Here is a 20,458-nt window from a genome sequence, read left to right on the forward strand (position 1 = left end):
ATTCTTTGTACTTGGGACATTGTTGTCTTACATATTCTGATAGTTTTAAATGTAGAAGTTCCCATATTAGGTGTTTCCAGATTGCGTTCAAGCATCGCCACTAAGAAAAAGACGTATGAGTCTCATCCATCTTTCCCAGATGATTTCTCAGGGTATGACAAGGTCTCGTGCTGTACGTTATTGCCAATTAACTTCTCCAACAATGACCAAGTAGTCACTATTGTGATCTCCATTTTCATTCACTGGAAATAACAAAAGACGTAATGATTTGGCTGTCTGATTACATGCAGTTCACCACACCAGTCACATCTCATGCTGTGAAGGTTGCCTTTTTAGTACACCAGCTCACCTTACACCTGTAATTGCCACCTAACTTCTCCAACAATGACCGAGTACTCACATGATTTCAACATCATTATTTTGATCTCCATTTTCATTCTCGGAAATAAGTGGTTCAGCTGTCTGATTACATGCAGTTTGCCACACCAGTCACATCTCATGCTCTGAAGGTTGCCTTTTTTCTACACCTGACCACCTTACACATCCCGAAACTCATCTCCTTTAGTTTCTTCAAATTTTATAAACTTGCATATGAGCAATTTACAATGGATTTTTATGCCACCTTGATGCTTTAAATTAGTTAATCTTTTGTTATATGTCAGTGCCTTGCTTGGCCAGTTGGGAAGAATCTGACGTGTAGGGTACTCTGAGTCTTATGTTCCTTCTCACATTCTTTTGGCCCTATGCTACTTGGTTCACAGTATTTCATTGCGAATCTATGTTATGGCTTCTGATATGCTCCATGATATGTGGATGAAGTGGTCTGAACCTGACGGGGAGCTAGTTTTTTTTGTGTCATGCTTTAACCATTTTCCATACTTAACTTCCTGAGATTTTTATATAGTGTGGTGTACATGTAGCTGGCAGATGGGTTGTTCTTTCTTCGTCTATATATAGTTTGGTGTACATGTGGCTGGCAAGGGATTTTTATGCCCCCTAGATGATTTAAATTAGTTAATCTTTTTGTTATACATCAGTGCTTTGCTTGGGCAGTTGGGAAGAATCTGACATGTACAGTAGTCTGAGCCTTATGTTCCTTCTCACATTCTTTTGGCCCTATGCTATTTGGTTTATAGTATTTCTGTCACGCTCCGCACCAACAAAAATATTTTAATGAAAATGATAATAAAACCGAGGCACATGACAGTTGGCCACAAATCCTCCTTACGGGAGGACTTGCGAAGCCTAACTTCAATATACTCAACTAACATGTATTTTCACATATATACATGATCCATGAAGAAAGGCTTTATATTCCAAAAATTCAAACTTACATTACATATCAAACTCTAAATATCTCCTTACCATGTCATCAAAGTATTTCCTGCCAACGATCCAATTCAACCCATGGTCTTGATCCCAAGTCATGTTAATTTGAAAAATGGTATTTATATTTGGGGTGAGCTTTCCACACACTGAGTAAATAACGTACATATTTAATAATTTATATAACTGAAACCATGCACATAATAGAATACTATCCAAACAAGGAGTACTATTAAATATGCAATATCTTTAGAAATCAATTCAGCGAGTAGAAATTAAGCAACGTCACACCCTATCTTGACAACTAGATTCCAGCAGAGGCTATCTTCCTAGAGAGGCTGCCTACCGCGACGCTCGGCCTTTTACATCATATTCGACCAAACTGTCTACCACGGCGATTTGTCTGGTTTGGACTGCCTACAGAGACAATTTGTCTGTTATAACACCCTACTCCCTTGATAGGCCTATGACTTACTTTCTTGGTCTACACCCTCAGCCAAAAAACAATGCACTATATGATTGAAATATCATTTGGCAAAACCCGCTCATCATGTATAGCCTACAATGACAAAATCATATACTCATCCATGATAAATTCAACAAGCATTAACTCATGCTTAAAACAATCATGAAGTTTCTTAAAGGAGAAAATTTTAAAACAGCCCATTTTTCAATTTTAATAGGCAAAATCGACCTAAACTGGAAAATATTAGCAAAACCGACCCTTTTCAGAAGAAAATGGTCGGTTTTGCAGCGTAGCATTTTTTACGAAGTGCACGAGACTGCTAGTCCCGTGCACTTGGTCTTGAGCAGCGGCTGGCCTGTCTGCTTAAAAGTCGGGACTAGCAGTCCCGACTTTTAAGCAGAGAGGCCAGGCCCCAGACCAAGTGCACGGGACTAGCAGTCTCGTGCACTTCGTAAAAGACGCTCCGCTGCAAAACCGACCATTTTCTTCTGAAAAAGGTCGGTTTTGCTAATATTTTACAGTTTAGGTCGATTTTGCCTATTAAAATTGAAAAATGGGCTGTTTTAAAAATTTCTCCTAGATTTTACTTCTAAGATCATCTTTTGACCCGTATCATTTTGGTGATAAAATTCACATGAATACCATCCCAATATATCTACTTAAAGGTGATCGGACGGTTTCTCTGAAAAAGGAAATTGTGATACTTTTCTAGTTAAGACTTATTTAGATAAAACCCAAATTATGCAATGTGAAGAGTTCAGCAAAAATGAGTCCTAAACTACTAGGACTCCTAAGTAAACTCCCCTTAATTAAATAAGCTAAAGTAAAAGCCAATAAATGAAATAAACAAAGGGGAAAACACAACACAGCAGCTCCCACGCTCACCGCAAAAAGCAAGTAATAAAGCAGAAAACATAGCAGTAAACATCACCGATTGATATTACAGAATGTAAATTTGAGATTTAATTTTATCGTACCTGCTCGAGCCAATTCCTAGCCACGATTTGCAAGAGTTTGAACTTCATCTATTGCTGATACCTGCAAATTTTTCAACACATAAAGTACCAATAAAAATGGACTTAAATCAAAATATAAAAAAACTTACTAATTCTCTCTCATCTATACCCCGGGGCACATATCCTCTTTGCGACTCAACCGGTATTGTGGTCGAATGAAGTATCCATCTTCGGGTTATGTCCTAATACCAAGTGTAGTAATCTGATTCCCGAGGAGTTGATTCAATTTGGTTGACAATACAAAAATGCCTATCATTCCATCTGTGTATAAAAGCTTGATGCACGATCATCCAGTTTATTTGTTGGCCTCCTTTCTTTGCCTTCCTCTCTATCTTTTTAACAAACTGCGGAACATGTTGTGCACGATCATATTGTCGAAGCACGCAGTCCGGTACATGCATTTCTACTATCTCCAAACATATACGAGGAACTCTAGCTCTCCATACAACTTGGTATTCTGTGCATATTGGGGGTAGCTGAGGTACATATTGGGTGTAGGGCTCCCATTCCATCTACAATAATTTAATGCAGTTGCATATCAGAATTGGGTTTTCAGTATGTAGAAGAAAAAGCGCATGTTTTTCGGTGAGAATTACCTGAAAAATCTTCATACGGTCAAGCTCATTCCGGTAGAAATCCAATTGTCTAGCCGGGGTCTCGTCATAGCATTTTTCGACATTCCATCTACAAAAAAATGTTTGTCATACATTTAGTACCACAATGATAACTACAATTATATTCGGTACATAAAAAATACAATACCTGCATCCCAGTGGAATTTGCCCATCTAATTGTAAATGTGTGCATAGTCTCGGCTTCAAATGAAGTCTCTCCCATGCCCATACTTGCAATAAGCTTAGACACCCTTTAAGCTCACTGTTTTGCATAAGTGTCACTTTTGACATCTCTCTATATAAATACGCCAAAACGGCACTACCCCACGATTTTGTACCACATACGTCCAAGTCCTCGAGGAGTGGTAACCACCTAGCATATTCACAATATTCTAATTTATTAAAATAAGCTAATTTAATAAAAAACAGATTCATATTATAAATACACATACCTCGCATGCACTTTATCTTTACTTGAATCTGGAAATAATATAGTACCAATCATGTGCATAATGTATGCACGTGCATGTTGGTCAACCAAAATTTGTGGGGCATCAACAGGCAACGGTACTGAGAAGATCTCTCTCAACCACTTCAACTTAATATTTCCTCGAGGCATAGGCTCTGGAGCTACACCTAACAACTCCTCACATCTTCGAGGCCATACATCACTATCAGTGCCGGTAATGCACGGACCATCTATACGGAGACCGAGTATCACGGCTACATCTTGTAGAGTAATGGTAGCCTCGCCCATCCGGAAGTGGAAAGTATTGGTCTCAGGTCTCCATCTATCCAACAACGCGATCAGTAGGGGCCAATCGAGCTTTATCCAACGAAGCTTTGAACAAGTCAAGAAGCCGGCCCGTCCCACAGCTGCTATGATACGCTCATCCTCTAACCGCCAACGGCTATGGCTGAGGCTATGATCAACCATAACGATACTCGGACCTCTCTGTATAGACAATGATAGTATAAGAATGCAATATTATGTAAATATAAATATTACAATTATAAAGTAACTGAATTACCTCTGTACAGGATATAATATGTGAACAATGCTGAGCCTGGTCATATAAGACCTCATCACTAACCGGCCCAGGATCCATGGTGTACAAACCTGCACATACAATTATACACATGTCAATAATCAATCATATAGTAATTCAGTTTCTTTATTAAAGTATATAAAAATAAAAAAATGATATAAATTACCAATTAGTTGCTATCTATTGTGTCTAGATGGACAACGAGGTCGAGTATGTCCCGGTTGTTTGCAAAGACTACATTTTTTGTGCTTGACCACTCCTTCTCGCCCTTGATCCATGGTTCCCCTAATTCGCACAGATCGTGGTCGACCTGCTTGTCTCCGGTACTGAGGTGGAACTATATGTGGTCCATTATATTCAGGCCAATACCGACTATCATCAGGTGGATGAAAACTCTCACTATATGTCTTTTGATAGTGAGCTGTTGAATACCAAGGCGAGCAATACCGATTATAGGGAATTCTAGCACCTCCCGACTGATTAGAAGAAGCCACAAGCATATGTGCACATGATATTTTTTAGAGTTGTGATATGTTACATGTGCAAGTGCAATCAACATCAAATAGTTTAACGGTGTAGATACCGTCACAATCTTGTACCTGCCATTCGTTGTCGTTGAATACAGTAATTTGACATGATCTTGCTGCCTCAATTCTTCTATGCAAAATGGACTCATTTTTTGGTGTGTAACGTGTTGTCCAGTCTATGCCATCACCACGCCTTTTGTTGAAGTATGCGTTTAGTCTATAGAATGTTCTCGCAACCAAAGATTGTATTGGCATAGCTCGTGCTCCTTTAAGAACGCCGTTAAAGCTCTCGGAGCAATTAGTCGTCATCATGCAAAACCGCACACCCTCATCCTTACATAATGCCCACCGATGCTCGAATTGAGGCTTCAAGTTATTTTCAATCCAATTATGTGCATCTAATGACAAAGACTTGATTTTCTCCCTGCAATGTTCATACACTAATGTGTCGGTCGCACACCCGGCTTGCCACAAAAGATTTTGCAAATTAATCTCACCGTGTTTTTTCTTGAAATTATCTCTTATATGCCTTAAACAATATCGATGGTGATGTGGTGCACTAAAACCCTCATGTAACGCCCTTATAATTCCTTTCATCCTATCCGAAATAAAGGTAATTATTCTTGGCGCACGGACACTTGGAATCCACTTGTATATAAGTTCAAAAAACCACTTCCAACTAGACGTATCCTCCACCTCCACGACTGCAAATGCTAGAGGAAATAACCCGCCATTTGCATCTACACCGGTCGCTACAAGAAGCACGCCTTTGTACTTTCCATATAAATGTGTACCATCAATGCTCAATAGCGGACGACAAAAAGTGAAGCCCTTAATAGCAGGACCAAATGCCCAAAACACGCGAGTGAACCTCTCCATACCCGGTGCAATCTCTTCGGATAATATTTCGTATTCAGTACCCGGATTATTTCGTTTGATAGCTTCAAGATACTGTGGAAGTAATTCATATGATTTTTCCCAATCTCCAAAAATTTTAGACAACGCTTTCCTCCTTGCATCATATGCCTTATATTTAGATATCTTAATCCCCCGCATGTCATATACCCTCTGAAATATCTGACCTGCATTCAGATCAAGTTCAGCTCTAACTTCAGGCATAATTAGCTTACATATATAAGAAGAAGATGCAGAATAATCATCGACATCCACCGACGGGTTGCAACATGTGTGAAGTCCGCAATATCTACATATTACAAATTGCCCATTTGATGATTTTCTCACAGCGGCATTTAGCAACCAAGGACATTTTTTATTTCTCTCATCTTGCTCATTTGCGTTCTCTACTTCATTCTTATCGTTAAAGAAGCATTTCACATTGTAGTTTGTTGCATTAGTTTTTACCGGCTTGAATTTGACCCGATTCTTGATGGACCATTCTCGGATTGCAAAGATCAGTGCCTCCTTGCTCTCGAATAGATCCCCTTTTTTAAAAGTGAAGTCCTCAGGTCGTTGTAAATTTGGCCCAACATCAACAAATCCAGCTTGAGAAGTATTTATCCAATCCTCATTATGAAACTCGTCGGGCAACGGATCTTCAGCTTCCACATAATCATTGTTAACGTTAAATTGCTCCATCCAACGGGCGTCATCATCGATTCCAGCTGCCACATGCATGCTATCAATTTGCACGCCATCTTCTTCAAAATGATCTGAATCATCATCTGCTTCATCTTCTATAATTGCTCCGACTGGTGGGTAACCCGTAACATGACCTGAAGCGTCGTTAAATATATTAGTTGACGTCCCACCGATAGAATACTCACTTAAATGTTGTGGTTGAGACCATGGCTCTTGACTTGGAGATGTCATAAAACCAATCGACTCGTTGTCTAAGTCAAGCATCCGAGAAAACTCTCCTTGAGGTCGTGAAACTTGGGCAAATTCCTGAATCGGATACTTCTCAATAAACAACTCAATTGACGCTTGCTTCTCGACTAATTGTTTCATGTCATTCAATTCCTCATCTTCGGTAATCTCCACGGCAATAGTTCTACTCTCATTTATCGGACAGTTGAAGAACACCCTAATTGTATATTCTTCTTTCTTAATTTTAGTAACTCTGTGTATTTCCCTAGTCATTCCATCAAAATTACACGACTTAGATAGCATGAACATTTTCCGAGAACCTCCATCATACACCGGCAAATTATTCACTCCGACGCCGAGGCTCCCATTAAAGAAACAAATAATGGATATGGAGTTCGTCATCGAAACTGAAAATACACAGTCCATCATATGCAAATAATCTATTAATATCTGAATAAATTCCAAATAATGGCTAAACCCCTAATTATTATTCATCATATGTAAATAATTACTAAACCCTAACTCCCAAATCACATTATTCATCCTATTGCACAAAATAAAAACTAATCCTACCCAATTCTAGCAAAATTAACAGCAAAATTAACAGCCAAAACATTATTCCCCCAATTCTAGCAAAATTTGATGAATATCCCTCTTAAAAATAATTGCTAAACCCTCTCATATGTAAATAATTGCTAAACTAAACCCTAACTCCCAAATCACATTATTCACTCAATTCTAGCAAAATTTGATGAATATCCCTCTCAAAAATTAACAGCAAAATTAAAAAGAAAAACACACCTGAGGATGGGGGTTTGGTGGGGGTCGATGGTGTCGGCGGCGCGACGAGGTCGGAGGGCTGTCACGAGAGCGGCGGACTGGTCACGAGAGGAATGAACGAAAAAAACCCTAGCCCGTGCAAATGGCGGTGGTCGGCGGCGGTGATCGGTCACGAGAGCGGCGGATGGTCACGTGCAAATGGCGGTGGTCGGCGGCGGTGGTCGGCGGCGGGGGTCGACGAGTCGAGGGTTTTTTTTTTCTTCGGGGGAGAGTGGTCACGAGCGGAATGAACGAAAGACAGAACGAAAGAATGACGAGCGGGTGGGTTAGGCGGACTGCACGGGACTGCTAGTCCCGTGCAGTTCCGTAATTGCAAAAACGACCCTTTTCGGTCGGTTTTGCTAATTAATTTGTGAGACGGTCGATTTTGCCCAATAAAATTGAAAAAAGGGCTGTTTTAAAAATTTCTCCTTTCTTAAAATATACTTGGATATGAAGTTCATGCTTGTGCATCAAAAGATAACATTTGTAAGCAGATGATGAGAAAATCATAAATTAATGAATATGTAATCATACTTACCAATATTATGCAAATTCCAAGTCCTTCTGTGACGCGTCAGGAGTCACCTGTAACTTGTATTGAGCTTTCCTACTACAAATACATATTAAACTCCATTCAGTTTATAGGTTACACTTACACAATAAGTAATATTGCCTTCATCCTTGGGTAGTTTAAGGTAATTTAATATGTAATTTGAAATGGTGTTAGAACCTCTAGGGTTAAACTTGTTCTTCATCCAATCCTTTGTTTCTTACTTCGAATGTCTCTGTGTTTCGTTGTTTCAGTTTAATTTCCTTTTTGTGCTTATGCGAACCTGAACTTATGCCTGTAAAAGAATCTCAACATCTTACATACTTTACAGTAGTATTTGGAGCTCTAAAACTAGTTTACTTGTCATAGGAGTATTTCTGGAATTTCAGAAACTGCAGGGTCATTTCTGTAATTTCTGAAAACTGTAGGGGTATTTCTGTAATTTCTGAAAACTACAGCTGATCTTAACATATCGTGATATTCTAGACTCAGACATGAATTCTCGCACCATTATGCATTGATTTCATAGAGTATTTGTAATGGTTGCCCTAAAATATAGTAGTCAATGAATTGAACTGTCTTGAAACTATTTTTATCCTTTCCCATTACTATGTCTCTTGCTATAGTACAATACATGTCCTGATTCCTGAATCATTTACCCAAACCATACTCCATATGAAATCAAACTAAAATTTGGTTTGGTGTCACTAAAACTGAAATTAACAAAACTGAAATTAACTAAAGGCCTTGCGGCTGCGAGGGACCATACAGAAGCTTGAACTAAAATCTCAATATGCTTACCACAGCAGATGTTAGCTACTGGAACTAGCGTAGGCAGGATATTTGCTTAGACTAGAATTAGATGGATTACTAACGTCAAAGCTTATGCTTATAGTTTAGCTGGAGTATATATCAAAGTCTGGATTAGTATCAAAAGGATACATGTCTCAACATAAATAGAAAGAATCAAGCTAACCTGTAGAATTACCAGCACTCCTTTTCCATATCCTTTCTTTGGCATTTTCTTTCTTTTTCTCTTACTTCTCTTCTTGTTGAATCAGGAGCAAGAACTTCTCTTTTGTTTGTTTGTTTCTTTTCCCCCCCTTCCCTTTTTCTAGCTAGAGCTACTTCTCCTTCTTTTGCTCTTTGTTTCTTGCTATAGGTTTTGTTACAGGGAACAACATGAGAAAGCAAGGGTTTCCATACCCTGTCCACCTCATCCTTTGGCCAAAAGACACGTGTCACTCCTACATCTAACTAATGCCAACTCATTCTTATTCAATTGACATGCGTCTCTCCTATATTTTCAAACATGGCAGCTCCACAATTGATTATTTATCAAACAATTTTGTCCACTACTTTTGCATAAAAATCCATCCAATCTTCTATATCTGCATATTCTTGATTTTATTTCAATCCTGTAATACTTATTGCAAGATAATATTTAATTCAATATCTTAGTTCATAATGAATTAATAAGTACCAATAGTAAAATTAAAGGTATTACAATTTCATTGCCAATCTATGTTACGGCTTCCCATATGCTCTTGTGATTTTTGGATGAAGTGGTCTAAACTTGATGGGTATTTAGTATTTTGTGTCATAAGCTTTAACCATTTTCCGCACTTCTGCTTTCTGAGCATTTTTGCTATAGTTTGGTGTACATGCAGCTGGCTGATGGGCTGTTCTTTCTTTGTCTATTTATGGGTATAAACTTCTTCTATATAACTGAGCACATAAATTTTCAGCAACTAAGTCTTAGCTTGTAATAATAGATAGAGATGTCGAGATCTGAAAATATTGCTTCCTGTTACTGCAGTAAAATCTTCGCTTCTAGTTTTGTCATTGTTTACCTTTGACGTGCTTACCATTATTTAGGTTATCCTGTCCTTTTGTGGTTTCTTGGTACTTGTATTCTTTATTTGATGTTCGATTATTCCTTAGGCAAGACTTAACTCTATGCATATATTTGTCGGAAGTACTTTTTGTATTGAATAAGAGTATCTTATAGACTTTCGTTCATTTATCATCAATATGTTTGAATTCTTGTTGTTCTAAACTCTGTAGCCTGTCCTATTTCTTGAGTTCAAATATAATTGTTTTTTTCTCTGTTATAGTTTTTAACTTCATGGTTGATGTTATATTGGCCCCTGCTAATTAGGTCAAGGAGCACATGGAGATATTTGCTGTTTTGAAAGGTGTAGAGGATCACTGCTTTGACAGGACAGTAACTGAAATGGTAGAAGAAGTGAGTATCCTCATGACACCTCTAAGAACCTTGCATGAGCTTTAAAATAGGTCAACTACTGAATGTGCATTGCTCATCTAATGACAGTCTAAATTTATTTTTTGTTTTATCGATTACTAAGAAAGCAAGCAGTGCTTTGGTTATATAGAATTTATCTCCATGCATATGGATGAGCTATAATACGTATGCATGATAAATTATAAGCTATTAGATTTCTTTGGCAAGTCCTTTTCTTTATTTACCAGTAATTGTCGCTTTGTGATAAATTTGATCACATCATCTGGCAAATTGGAGCTACAAAAATATCTGTTCTAACTTCTGATAGCTGCTTCCATATATAATCTGCGATCATCAGGTGGGTCTAGCAGACAAAATGAATACAGTTGTTGATGCACTTTCAGGAGGGATGAAGAGGAAATTGTCCCTTGGTATAGCCCTCATTGGAAACAGCAAGGTGCTAACATTTTCCCCCCCTTTTCTTCTCTGTGGCGTATTTTAAATATTCTTAGAACTTTAGTTTACAGGTTATCATTCTTGATGAGCCAACTAGCGGCATGGATCCATACTCAATGCGGTCAACTTGGCAATTGATAAGGAAGATTAAGAAAGGGAGGATAATATTATTGACAACACACTCCATGGATGAAGCTGATGTTCTAGGAGATCGAATCGCCATCATGGGTAATGGACATTTACGATGCTGTGGAAGGTATCATCATTCGATATTTGTATTTTTCGTTTCAGCAAATAATACTGACTTTATAAAAGGCTGTCGAACAATACACCATTTTTCAGTGAAGTGTTTCTCATGCTGTAACATTTGTAATCATGGAAGATGAACGTTAGAGATACTATAACATTTGCTAACTTGTATCATGAAAATTATTCTTTAGCTGTTACGTATCCATAAATTTCCACGTAGAACTTTTAACTGTTATATCTCTATGTTTCTGCTTCTTTATTGGTTTAGTGCATATTTCTGCATTTTACTACAAATCTGTACTTTTTCTCTGTTTCTTTGCTCATTCATGTATGCAATATATTACGAGAATGTGAGAAGTCACGTGGTTTTTGAATCTCTTTTAACTTACTAATCAAATGTTTGCGCAAAACTAGTTGTTTTGGCTGTGGAAAAAACGAGGGTCACAAGTTCTGAAAGAATTTGATGCATACAGATCAAGAGTTGTACAGGATACTTGAAGGACCAATCTCATAAGGGCATTGCCCTACACTTACACTGTCTCTCTTTTGAGATGTGTTAGAACAAATCAACAATTTCCAACATGCATAAATGATATATTGCAAGGACTTGTGGCCACAACGACTTCTGGCTATATGAGCCACTAGGCCATACAAGTGCATTACTGTAAAATCTGGATGACGCATGGATACATCTTCCAATGGGCTTAAATATTGGACAATAGCTTTGAACTCTACAAATAATCAGCTCTCTAGCCTTTACTGCGCCTTTCAAACATATATCAAGCAGTGGAAGTTAGCCACTGGAAAATCATGTGAGAACGCCGGTATCTTGAAAGTGTATGAGATAATAGGTGTTGGATATTTTCTAAGATCCATCAGGTGTAAAATGAATTTAATTTGCAAATAGAAGAAGAAATTGGATAAGAATTCATTCTGTGAAAACAAGGTAGGATTAGTTAAAGAAGGAATATAATTGAATATAAAGTTTGTCTTTTGTATGAGATATTACTCTTTTTTTTGGGTCTCTAATGAATGAATTCTAACTTTGGTGTGCTTTCTGGTCTCCCGTGATTTAATAAATAAATAGTGATATTTTCTTTGTGTAGTTTCTCTTTTTTGTTTATCATTAACTGTCTGTTTGCTTCTGTAGTTCCCTTTTCTTGAAGCATCGCTATGGGGTTGGTTATACACTTACACTTACAAAGGTTTGGTTTCATAGAATTTATTCATATTTCATGCGTATTTTATTTCATTATACTGATCTGGGTTCTCTATCCCCTTATCTGATGCATCTGCTTTTGAATTTCAGACTTCTCCTACTACATCTGTAGCTGCGGATATTGTTCATCGTCATGTTCCTACAGCTACCCGCTTATCTGATGTATGTTCCTTTGCTTCTCTTGATGTTTGCTTTCCATACTTATGGATTTGTCAACTAGAGGAGGTTTCTTCTATTTAATGTTCAATGAAGATTAGATATTTCATGAGTCTCTTGTTTGCTTCTTATTGCAAACAAGAACCAAGTCTATTTCCGATGTCTTTTGTGTCCAAAATCCTTTTTTTCCTTTGTCTTTATTGTCAGAATCAATAGTAAACTAGGTAGTACAAGCACTAGCACATGCCATTAATTCATTAGTAAAACCCTTTGCAATGTGCATCATTTATCATTTACATTCCATTAAGTCGTTGACAATTCAAATTTTTTACCGAGTCTACTTTTATGTCATGTGCATTGCACGTATTCCTAAATTTATAATAACTGTTTGATGATGAAAGTTTCGGACTTTTTAGTTGTTGGGTGAGTTCGTTACTTTGGGAAAAATAAGTTTTGTAGTATTCTGTGTTCTCTTTTAATCTTTACTGTTCCTGTTATATGTGTATTAATTGTTTTGTTTCTGCTAGTACTGGTACTGGTAGTTTACATATTCTTTCTGTCATCTGAATATTTCTGGTTGTGAACCTCCAAACTATTTTCTATTTACTTCAGGTTGGTACAGAAATTTCGTTTAGACTTCCTATTTCATCATCTTCTTCATTTGAGAATATGTTCCGGGAGATAGAAAGCTGCATAAGAAGACCAGAAGTGGCTGGTGAATATAGCACAACTTACGATGGAGTTCATGGTATTGAAAGTTATGGAATCTCTGTCACCACTCTTGAGGAGGTGTTTTTGAAAGTTGCAGGACAAAGCATAGACGAGATAGATTATAATCATCAGATAACCAATGCTGGATCTGATAGCCTGACCTCTGAGATCTCTCAAACTACTCTTATAGAACCATCAGTTTCCATATTGTGCTCTGGTGTTTATGGAAAGTTTCTTAGGCAGATTTCTTCAGCTGTGGGAAGAATTTTCGGTTTAACATTTGCTACAATCTGCAGTTTCATTGCCTTCTTTATAATTAAGTTATGTTGCTGTGGAATGATTACAAGCTCAACATTTTGGAAGCATTCAAAAGCTCTTCTTATAAAAAGGGCTGTATCTGCTCGGAGAGATAGAAGAACCATTGTTTTCCAGCTGTTAATTCCAGCAGTCTTCTTGCTTTTCGGTTTACTTTTTCTGAAACTGAAGCCACATCCTGATCAGCATTCTGTGACTCTTACTACATCAAATTTCAACCCCTTGCTAACAGGAGGTGGTGGGGGACCAATTCCATTCAATTTATCACTGCACATTGCTGAAGAGGTCTTTCTTACACTATAAACTCACTTTTGATGCATGAGTAAAAAGATGTCTAATTCAGAAGGTTGTCACTCCGACAGGTTGCATCTTGTGTGAAGGGGGGCTGGATTCAAAAGGAGGAACCAAGAACTTTCAGATTTCCTAATCCTGAAAAGGCACTTGCTGATGCTATTGATGCAGCTGGCCCAACTCTGGGTCCAACTCTGCTTTCCATGAGTGAATATCTAATTACCAGCCTTAATGAATCTTATCAGTCCAGGTATCTGTTCATCCCTGATCCAGATTCCCTCATAACAGTTAGATAAAAAAGAGACCTGATTTTACTGATCACTATGAAGCAAATGGATAGCCATTGTTTGGTTATTTGAAAGTTATATTTAATTGGATGCATCACCTGATTTTTCAACCTTGTGTGAAGAAGAGTACAACACCTTATATAAATTTAGTCAGTGTTGGTTCATATTTCTTTTAAGTGAACCTGTATCTACAACTTTCATACTACAATATCCTGTTTGTCAACTTATGCTTGTTCTGTTGCAAATGTTCTTTAGGTGCTTCCTGCACATACATATATATGTGCTAAAATTATTTAGATGTGTTCATAGTTGTGTTTACAAATTGATGTAGGTGGACATAAGGATTTACAGGTTTGTAGTGGGTTACAAAATGTTGTGAATTGTGGAGATGAATGCATTTTGTGGAAAACTATCGTCCGAATATGGAAGGGACCATTGGCTTGGATCCCAATAAAGAAAATGGAAGGGACACTGGTGGACTGTCCCATAGTGGTTCCATGTGTTGGGTGTAGTTGGCTGCTCCTTAGTTGAGCATTGTGTCCATGAGTGGAACCATTTTGATGAGAAGGTCAATAATTATGACAGCGAATCGTTTCTCACTACTACACTATTAAATGCAGGGTATTTTGTGACAGGTATTTACAAACACAAGTTTTGAAGGTTTTAACAAGCCCAATTTGGGAGTTGGTGCCCTCATGTTAATTAACTGAGTGCGTATATAATTACATAAATGCCATCATGCACAGAAGAATAGAAGACAAAGAAAGAAGGAGAGCAATGTAAAGTTAAACCCTGAAGCAGTGTGTCACAGGAAAGGGAAGAGAAGGCTACGAATAAATTAAAAACAGAGTGACAATAGCAGCTGAATAGAGACAAACAAGGGTGGAGGTAACAATTCTGTGATAGGAGAGAGATGAAGGAGAATGGGGGAGAGAAAGATGAGTAATCTGGGGGATATGAAAAGTAGAAAAATAAGTCAAGAAATAAATTGAAGTGAATAGATGGAGAAAGTAAATTAAGGGATAACACAAAGGATGAAGCAAACTAGCAACCTTTTCAAGTTGCATCTTGATCATTTTGCTATGTCGAAAAGGGTGTGCATTTAATGCTCTTGAACTTCTTAAATTCTTATTTCCAAGTGCTTGGTCAAACACACTTGTTATTAACCTATAAATAGTTCCTATTCGAAACAAGTGTCCTCACTTGAGTTTCTTGTTGACCTTAACACATTGGTTTTCTTTACTTAAAAATGATTGTTTCCGTCTCAGTTGAATGTTTCTATAGTCTATTACTGAAGCGTCTGGTTGTCTTTTTCTTACTCTGTAATTTTATAGTTTTACAGTTTGAGCATACGAATCTTTGATAATAATCCGCGCTGAACTTGAAATGGGTTTGTTCCTTATTTTTTCTGTTTGATGGGATATCTTTCTGTTTATTAATGTAATATGTTGTTGGTTTGGTATGAAGGTATGGCGCAGTTGTCATGGATGATCAAAACGATGATGGAAGTTTAGGTTTTACCGTACTTCACAATAGTTCCTGTCAGCATGCTGCACCAACCTATATCAATGTCGTGAATGCTGCAATATTGAGGCATGCAACTGGTGATACAAATATGACGATTCAAGTTCGCAATCACCCTTTGCCCGTGACAATGTCTCAGAAGTCACAACGTCACGTATGTAGTTGACATTATGCTATGTTAGCGTACGCAACTGCAGAAGTTTATAACTTTTATTTCGCATCACACTTTTATATTATAAATCTTGTTATCCTTGGTCTATTTTTCTATAAACATAGATTTGACTCTGAAGTAGAAAGAAGATGACACAATGAGTTTGTAGTATTCTCTCATTAGAAACATTTTTAGCGAGCACATGCATAGAAGCATCTAATTTCTGAGCTTCAGATGTTCTGATTAGTGCTAGACTTCACAACTCCTGAACACTAATTTCTATACTGCTCTATCCAACCATAAAGATGTCTAGAGTTGTATTTTGTCAGTGTAGATGCAGACCTGACCACATCTTTATGTGATTAAAAAAAAGCTTCTATAATGAGGGTCTTTAGAAAAGTACTATCAGCACTTGCTGCCGAGCCAGCAATAAGACAAACTGCATGATTTTTTGTAATGTATCTTCTGTTACATAAAATCAAGAAAACAGAGCCCAGCTTATATTGCATTGGGGGCATTTATTAATTACTATCAATCTGTTACTTCCTTATCAAGTTTATGTTAACCATCTACAAATAATTTATGCACATACGAATTCCAACACTTTCAAAAATGCATGACTCTTATAGTAGTTAATTAGAGTAGTCTATTTAGTCCCACATTTAAAGATTCTGTAATTTAATCTTGATTATCCTTCTCTAGGATCAAGTCATGTCCAACTTCTTGAATCCTTTAGTCTGGCTAATTATAATTTCAAGAATCTCAAAAAGGTTTTTCATATCCTTGTTGATCATTTGAAAAATAGTGAGGGGACATGGATTCGGTAGAAAGTTGAATTTCACTAGATGGTGGAAATTAGTGTTTTGTTGAGATTTAGTCAGAAAGATGGGCTCAACAGATCTTCACTAATATTTTATAGCTCTAATGAGAAACATGATGTGATCAAGACTTCACATACTTGCATTGGCTTCACACAGGATAAAGTGTCTCATCATAGGATTTCATGCCTAAAAATCCCCATTATAGGAATAATAAACTTAATATTTTTTAAATCAATGGCCGTTCAGTTTTCCTTTATTATCCTAAAAAAGGAGCAAATTCATTTTTGTATTAAAGTCTTGATAAATGTCTAAAAAAACCTACATAAATCTGAAGGAATTCTAATAAATGCAATGTTTGGTGATGGCTAGCTAGTCTTTGTTAATTAGGAATAACGAAATGATTTAGATAGTCAAAATGTCTCATAGATTCCTTCTAGTCAAGAAACTTTGGCGATGGTTTGGGTCCAGGCGCTGTGTATAGCTCTAGCCTTTTCTTTTGCTTTGGCATCGAGTTCAAGAACATGGGCTTTGGCTATATGTTGATTGGAGGTCAAAACAGTTATGGAAACTTATGATCTCTTTTCAAAGATGAGAATCATGCTATCAATGTGGATAGTTAAAATATCTACTTGATGAACAAAAATTAGTCAAGTAGGAAACTATATATCTTCATAAACTGTTCGATATAACCAATAATCCTCATCATTTTTGTTGCTGTATGTTTGTGTCCTGGTATCAAAAATATTAAAAATGTCCTGTCGAGATATCGTGGTTTTTGATGGATGCATTAATTAAATCTTTTGCTGTCTTCTGCATACCTGTAGCCTTTATTGTTTTGTTGTTTCAAACTTGTTTTGTTGTTTGTGTTACCTATAAGCAATTTTCCTGCTATCTTTGAGCTAATGTTTTGTAGTACTTCTCTGTTCCATGAATATAACTCTAATTTGTTGTTGTTTCATAAGAATTATCTGTTTGAATATTGTTGCAGGATCTAGATGCATTCTCTGCTGCAGTGATTGTTAGCATCGCATTTTCCTTTATTCCAGCTTCATTTGCTGTTGCTATTGTTAAGGTGATACTTCTATCAGCTTTTGTTTGAAGATTTAGTATGTCAGAACATTCATGTTAACATTTTTCCTGGCCTATTATGATTAGTGTCTTTGGTACTTTGATGTCTCTGTCGCTTACTAAATAGGCTTTTAAAAGTGTTTTCTCTTTTGAAATACTGTAGGAACGTGAAGTCAAAGCAAAGCATCAACAGCTGATCAGTGGGGTATTAAACTCCATCTGCTTTCATTTTGTGTTTGTTTTTTAGTTAATCGCTACTAACGTTGGACATACTCAGGTTTCTGTATTATCATATTGGATTTCAACATTTTTATGGGACTTCATCAGCTTCTTATTTCCTACAGTCCTCGCAGTGTTTCTATTTTTCATCTTCGGTATGCATTTAAACTTCATAGGACTCTGTTAGCTCCGTTATTATGTACTTTTCTCTTTCTGTTGATCAACATTACTCTGACTTTTATGAAGTTGACACTTGTCTTGGGTTCTGTTGTGTGAATAATATTACTTTTGTAACTCAAGAATTCATGTACTTGTAGATCTGAATCAGTTTATTGGAAATGGTTGCTTTATTCCAACTATCATCATATTTTTGGATTTCGGATTAGCAATTGCTGCATCAACATATTGCCTTACCTTTTTCTTTTCTGATCATACTGTTGCTCAGGTATATCACTGCCAGAACTCATTCTCTTAACAATGTTCTTTTACATTTCAGTGTTTGATTTTGATTGCAGAATGTGGTTTCTTTTAACATCTCACCGCTTGACTTTAATTACAGAATGTGGTTTTGCTGGTGCACTTTTTCGGTGGAGTCATCCTTATGGTTATTTCATTTCTGATGGGAGTTATTGAGGCAACAAAAAGTTTAAATTCTATGCTTAAGGTTAATTTTAGCAGCTTCCTTTCACATTTCTACTTAAGAGGCTTATTTAACCTTTTTCATGCACCAGTACATTTATCTCATTTTTATGTGTTTTTTATGATTACTATTATTGGCCGTTAATATACTCTTTTCTAATTGTCACAGCGAGTGAAAACAAGGCAAGAGTGATCCCTAAGATAGAAAGTGTCAGTAATTATCATATGCTAGATGGTTCACAAGCTAATTAGTGATGTTAGGACATACAGCCTATTATATTTCCAAATATTAATATGTCTCAGTGTCCTGACAAATTTTAGATTCATCGATCCTATGGTCGATTTAGTGAGTACATATGGGTAACATTCATTAGCTAAAGTTTGCTGCTCCTGTCTGGGGTTTCTCATCATGAAGTGTCTTAGAGGCCCAAACCATTACACTTAAACTCTGAAGCTGTGGTGAGGGTTGAGGGTTATAGTGTAATATTCTAACTAAGTGAACGCCTACGAATTTTGCTTTAAAGGTTGTAGGTTCATTATGATTGTTTACTTGTTCCAACTAATCTCTTCTGAAATCTTTGATACCAGATCTCCTATATTTTGAACCAAAATTGTTGAAGCTGCTAAAAATATCAATCCCAAAACTCTGAAGTTGTGGTGAGGGTTGAGGGTTATAGTGTTATATTCTAACAAAGTGAACGCTATGAATTTTGCTTTAAAGGTTGTAGGGTCACTATGATTGTTTACTTGTTCCAACTAAACTGTTCTGGAATCTTTAATACCAGAACTCCTATATTTTGGACCAAAATTGTTGAAGCTGCTAAAAATCTCGATACCCAAAACTCTGAAGTTGTGGTAGGGTTGAGGATTATAGTGTTATATTCTAACAAAGTGAACGCTTATGAATTTTGCTTTAAAGGTTGTATGGTCAGTTGGTCACTATCATTGTTTACTGGTTCCAGTTTCCAACTAAACTGTTCTGAAATCTTTGATACCAGAACTCCTATATTTTGGACCAAAATTGTTGAAACTGCTAAAAATTTCCATACCCATACGGGCCATACCAAAAATGGTGATGAGAAACCAGACCATTTCAGAGATCAAAGGTCACTTGGTATGTTTCATGTGTTCTTTGCAAAATAAATCGAAGTCAGAGATATGCATTGTTCAGCTGTTTAATCTAGCTTATATTTGCTTTAAAGGTTGTATGATCACTATGATTGTTTACTCGTTCCAATTAAACTATTCTTAAAATTTCGGGCTAAAATTGTTGAAACTGCTGAAAATCAAAGATACCACAACTCATATATTTCGGACCAAAATTGTTGAAACTGCTGCCAAAAATAGCTAAAAGAGAAACCATACCATTTCAGAGATATCAAGGTTCACTTGATGGTTCCATGCCGTTCAATTGTTTAATATAGCTTTATATTTGGGAATTCTGGAGGATGGAATTGGGCCAATAAATTTGTACTGTTACAGATGCAATTCTAGACGCCTCTCTGGCAAGAAGCAGCTGCATCTCAGGCTTCAACTTTGTTCTTACATGTTTGCAGGACACAGCTTCATCAATTTAAAAGGATTTGTCTTTGGTATAGTTAATAGATATCTAAATTGTCGAAGAGCATTTCCTTTAGGCAATGGCTGATGATCCTACAATATGCTGGAATTTCTGCATCTCTTTTAATTTCAGGTTTTTTTTAGAGACATCCATTAGGATATTTGGTAGCAGGAAAATAAGGTTGTTTCATAAATTGTTTAACATTACATTCATTAAATGTATGAAGATATTCCTATCATTGTTTTAAATATTCCCAATATAGTCAATATATCCGGCCAATATATCCTTTTACAAGGCTTGCGGCAAAATGATATGGTCTCAATATCCTTTACCAGTTTTTGGCAATTCT

General features: G+C 36.7%; 1 protein-coding gene across 1 annotated transcript in view; it reads left to right on the forward strand.

Annotated features, from left to right (window-relative positions):
* LOC109831609 (ABC transporter A family member 1) overlaps positions 1-20,458 on the forward strand; it is a 73,966-nt gene that overhangs the window by 36,098 nt on the left and 17,410 nt on the right. The window contains exons 16-28 of the mRNA XM_020398966.1: positions 10,359-10,445; positions 10,801-10,899; positions 10,970-11,154; positions 12,298-12,352; positions 12,457-12,528; positions 13,135-13,833; positions 13,911-14,089; positions 15,594-15,804; positions 17,611-17,694; positions 17,854-17,895; positions 17,968-18,064; positions 18,227-18,354; positions 18,469-18,573. Of these exons, the coding sequence (XP_020254555.1) occupies positions 10,359-10,445; positions 10,801-10,899; positions 10,970-11,154; positions 12,298-12,352; positions 12,457-12,528; positions 13,135-13,833; positions 13,911-14,089; positions 15,594-15,804; positions 17,611-17,694; positions 17,854-17,895; positions 17,968-18,064; positions 18,227-18,354; positions 18,469-18,573 (2,043 nt within the window). The remainder of the gene's footprint in view (positions 1-10,358; positions 10,446-10,800; positions 10,900-10,969; positions 11,155-12,297; positions 12,353-12,456; positions 12,529-13,134; positions 13,834-13,910; positions 14,090-15,593; positions 15,805-17,610; positions 17,695-17,853; positions 17,896-17,967; positions 18,065-18,226; positions 18,355-18,468; positions 18,574-20,458) is intronic.

This window comes from Asparagus officinalis, chromosome 2 (assembly GCF_001876935.1).
Source record: "Asparagus officinalis chromosome 2, Aspof.V1, whole genome shotgun sequence".
NCBI classification, from domain to species: Eukaryota; Viridiplantae; Streptophyta; class Magnoliopsida; order Asparagales; family Asparagaceae; genus Asparagus; species Asparagus officinalis.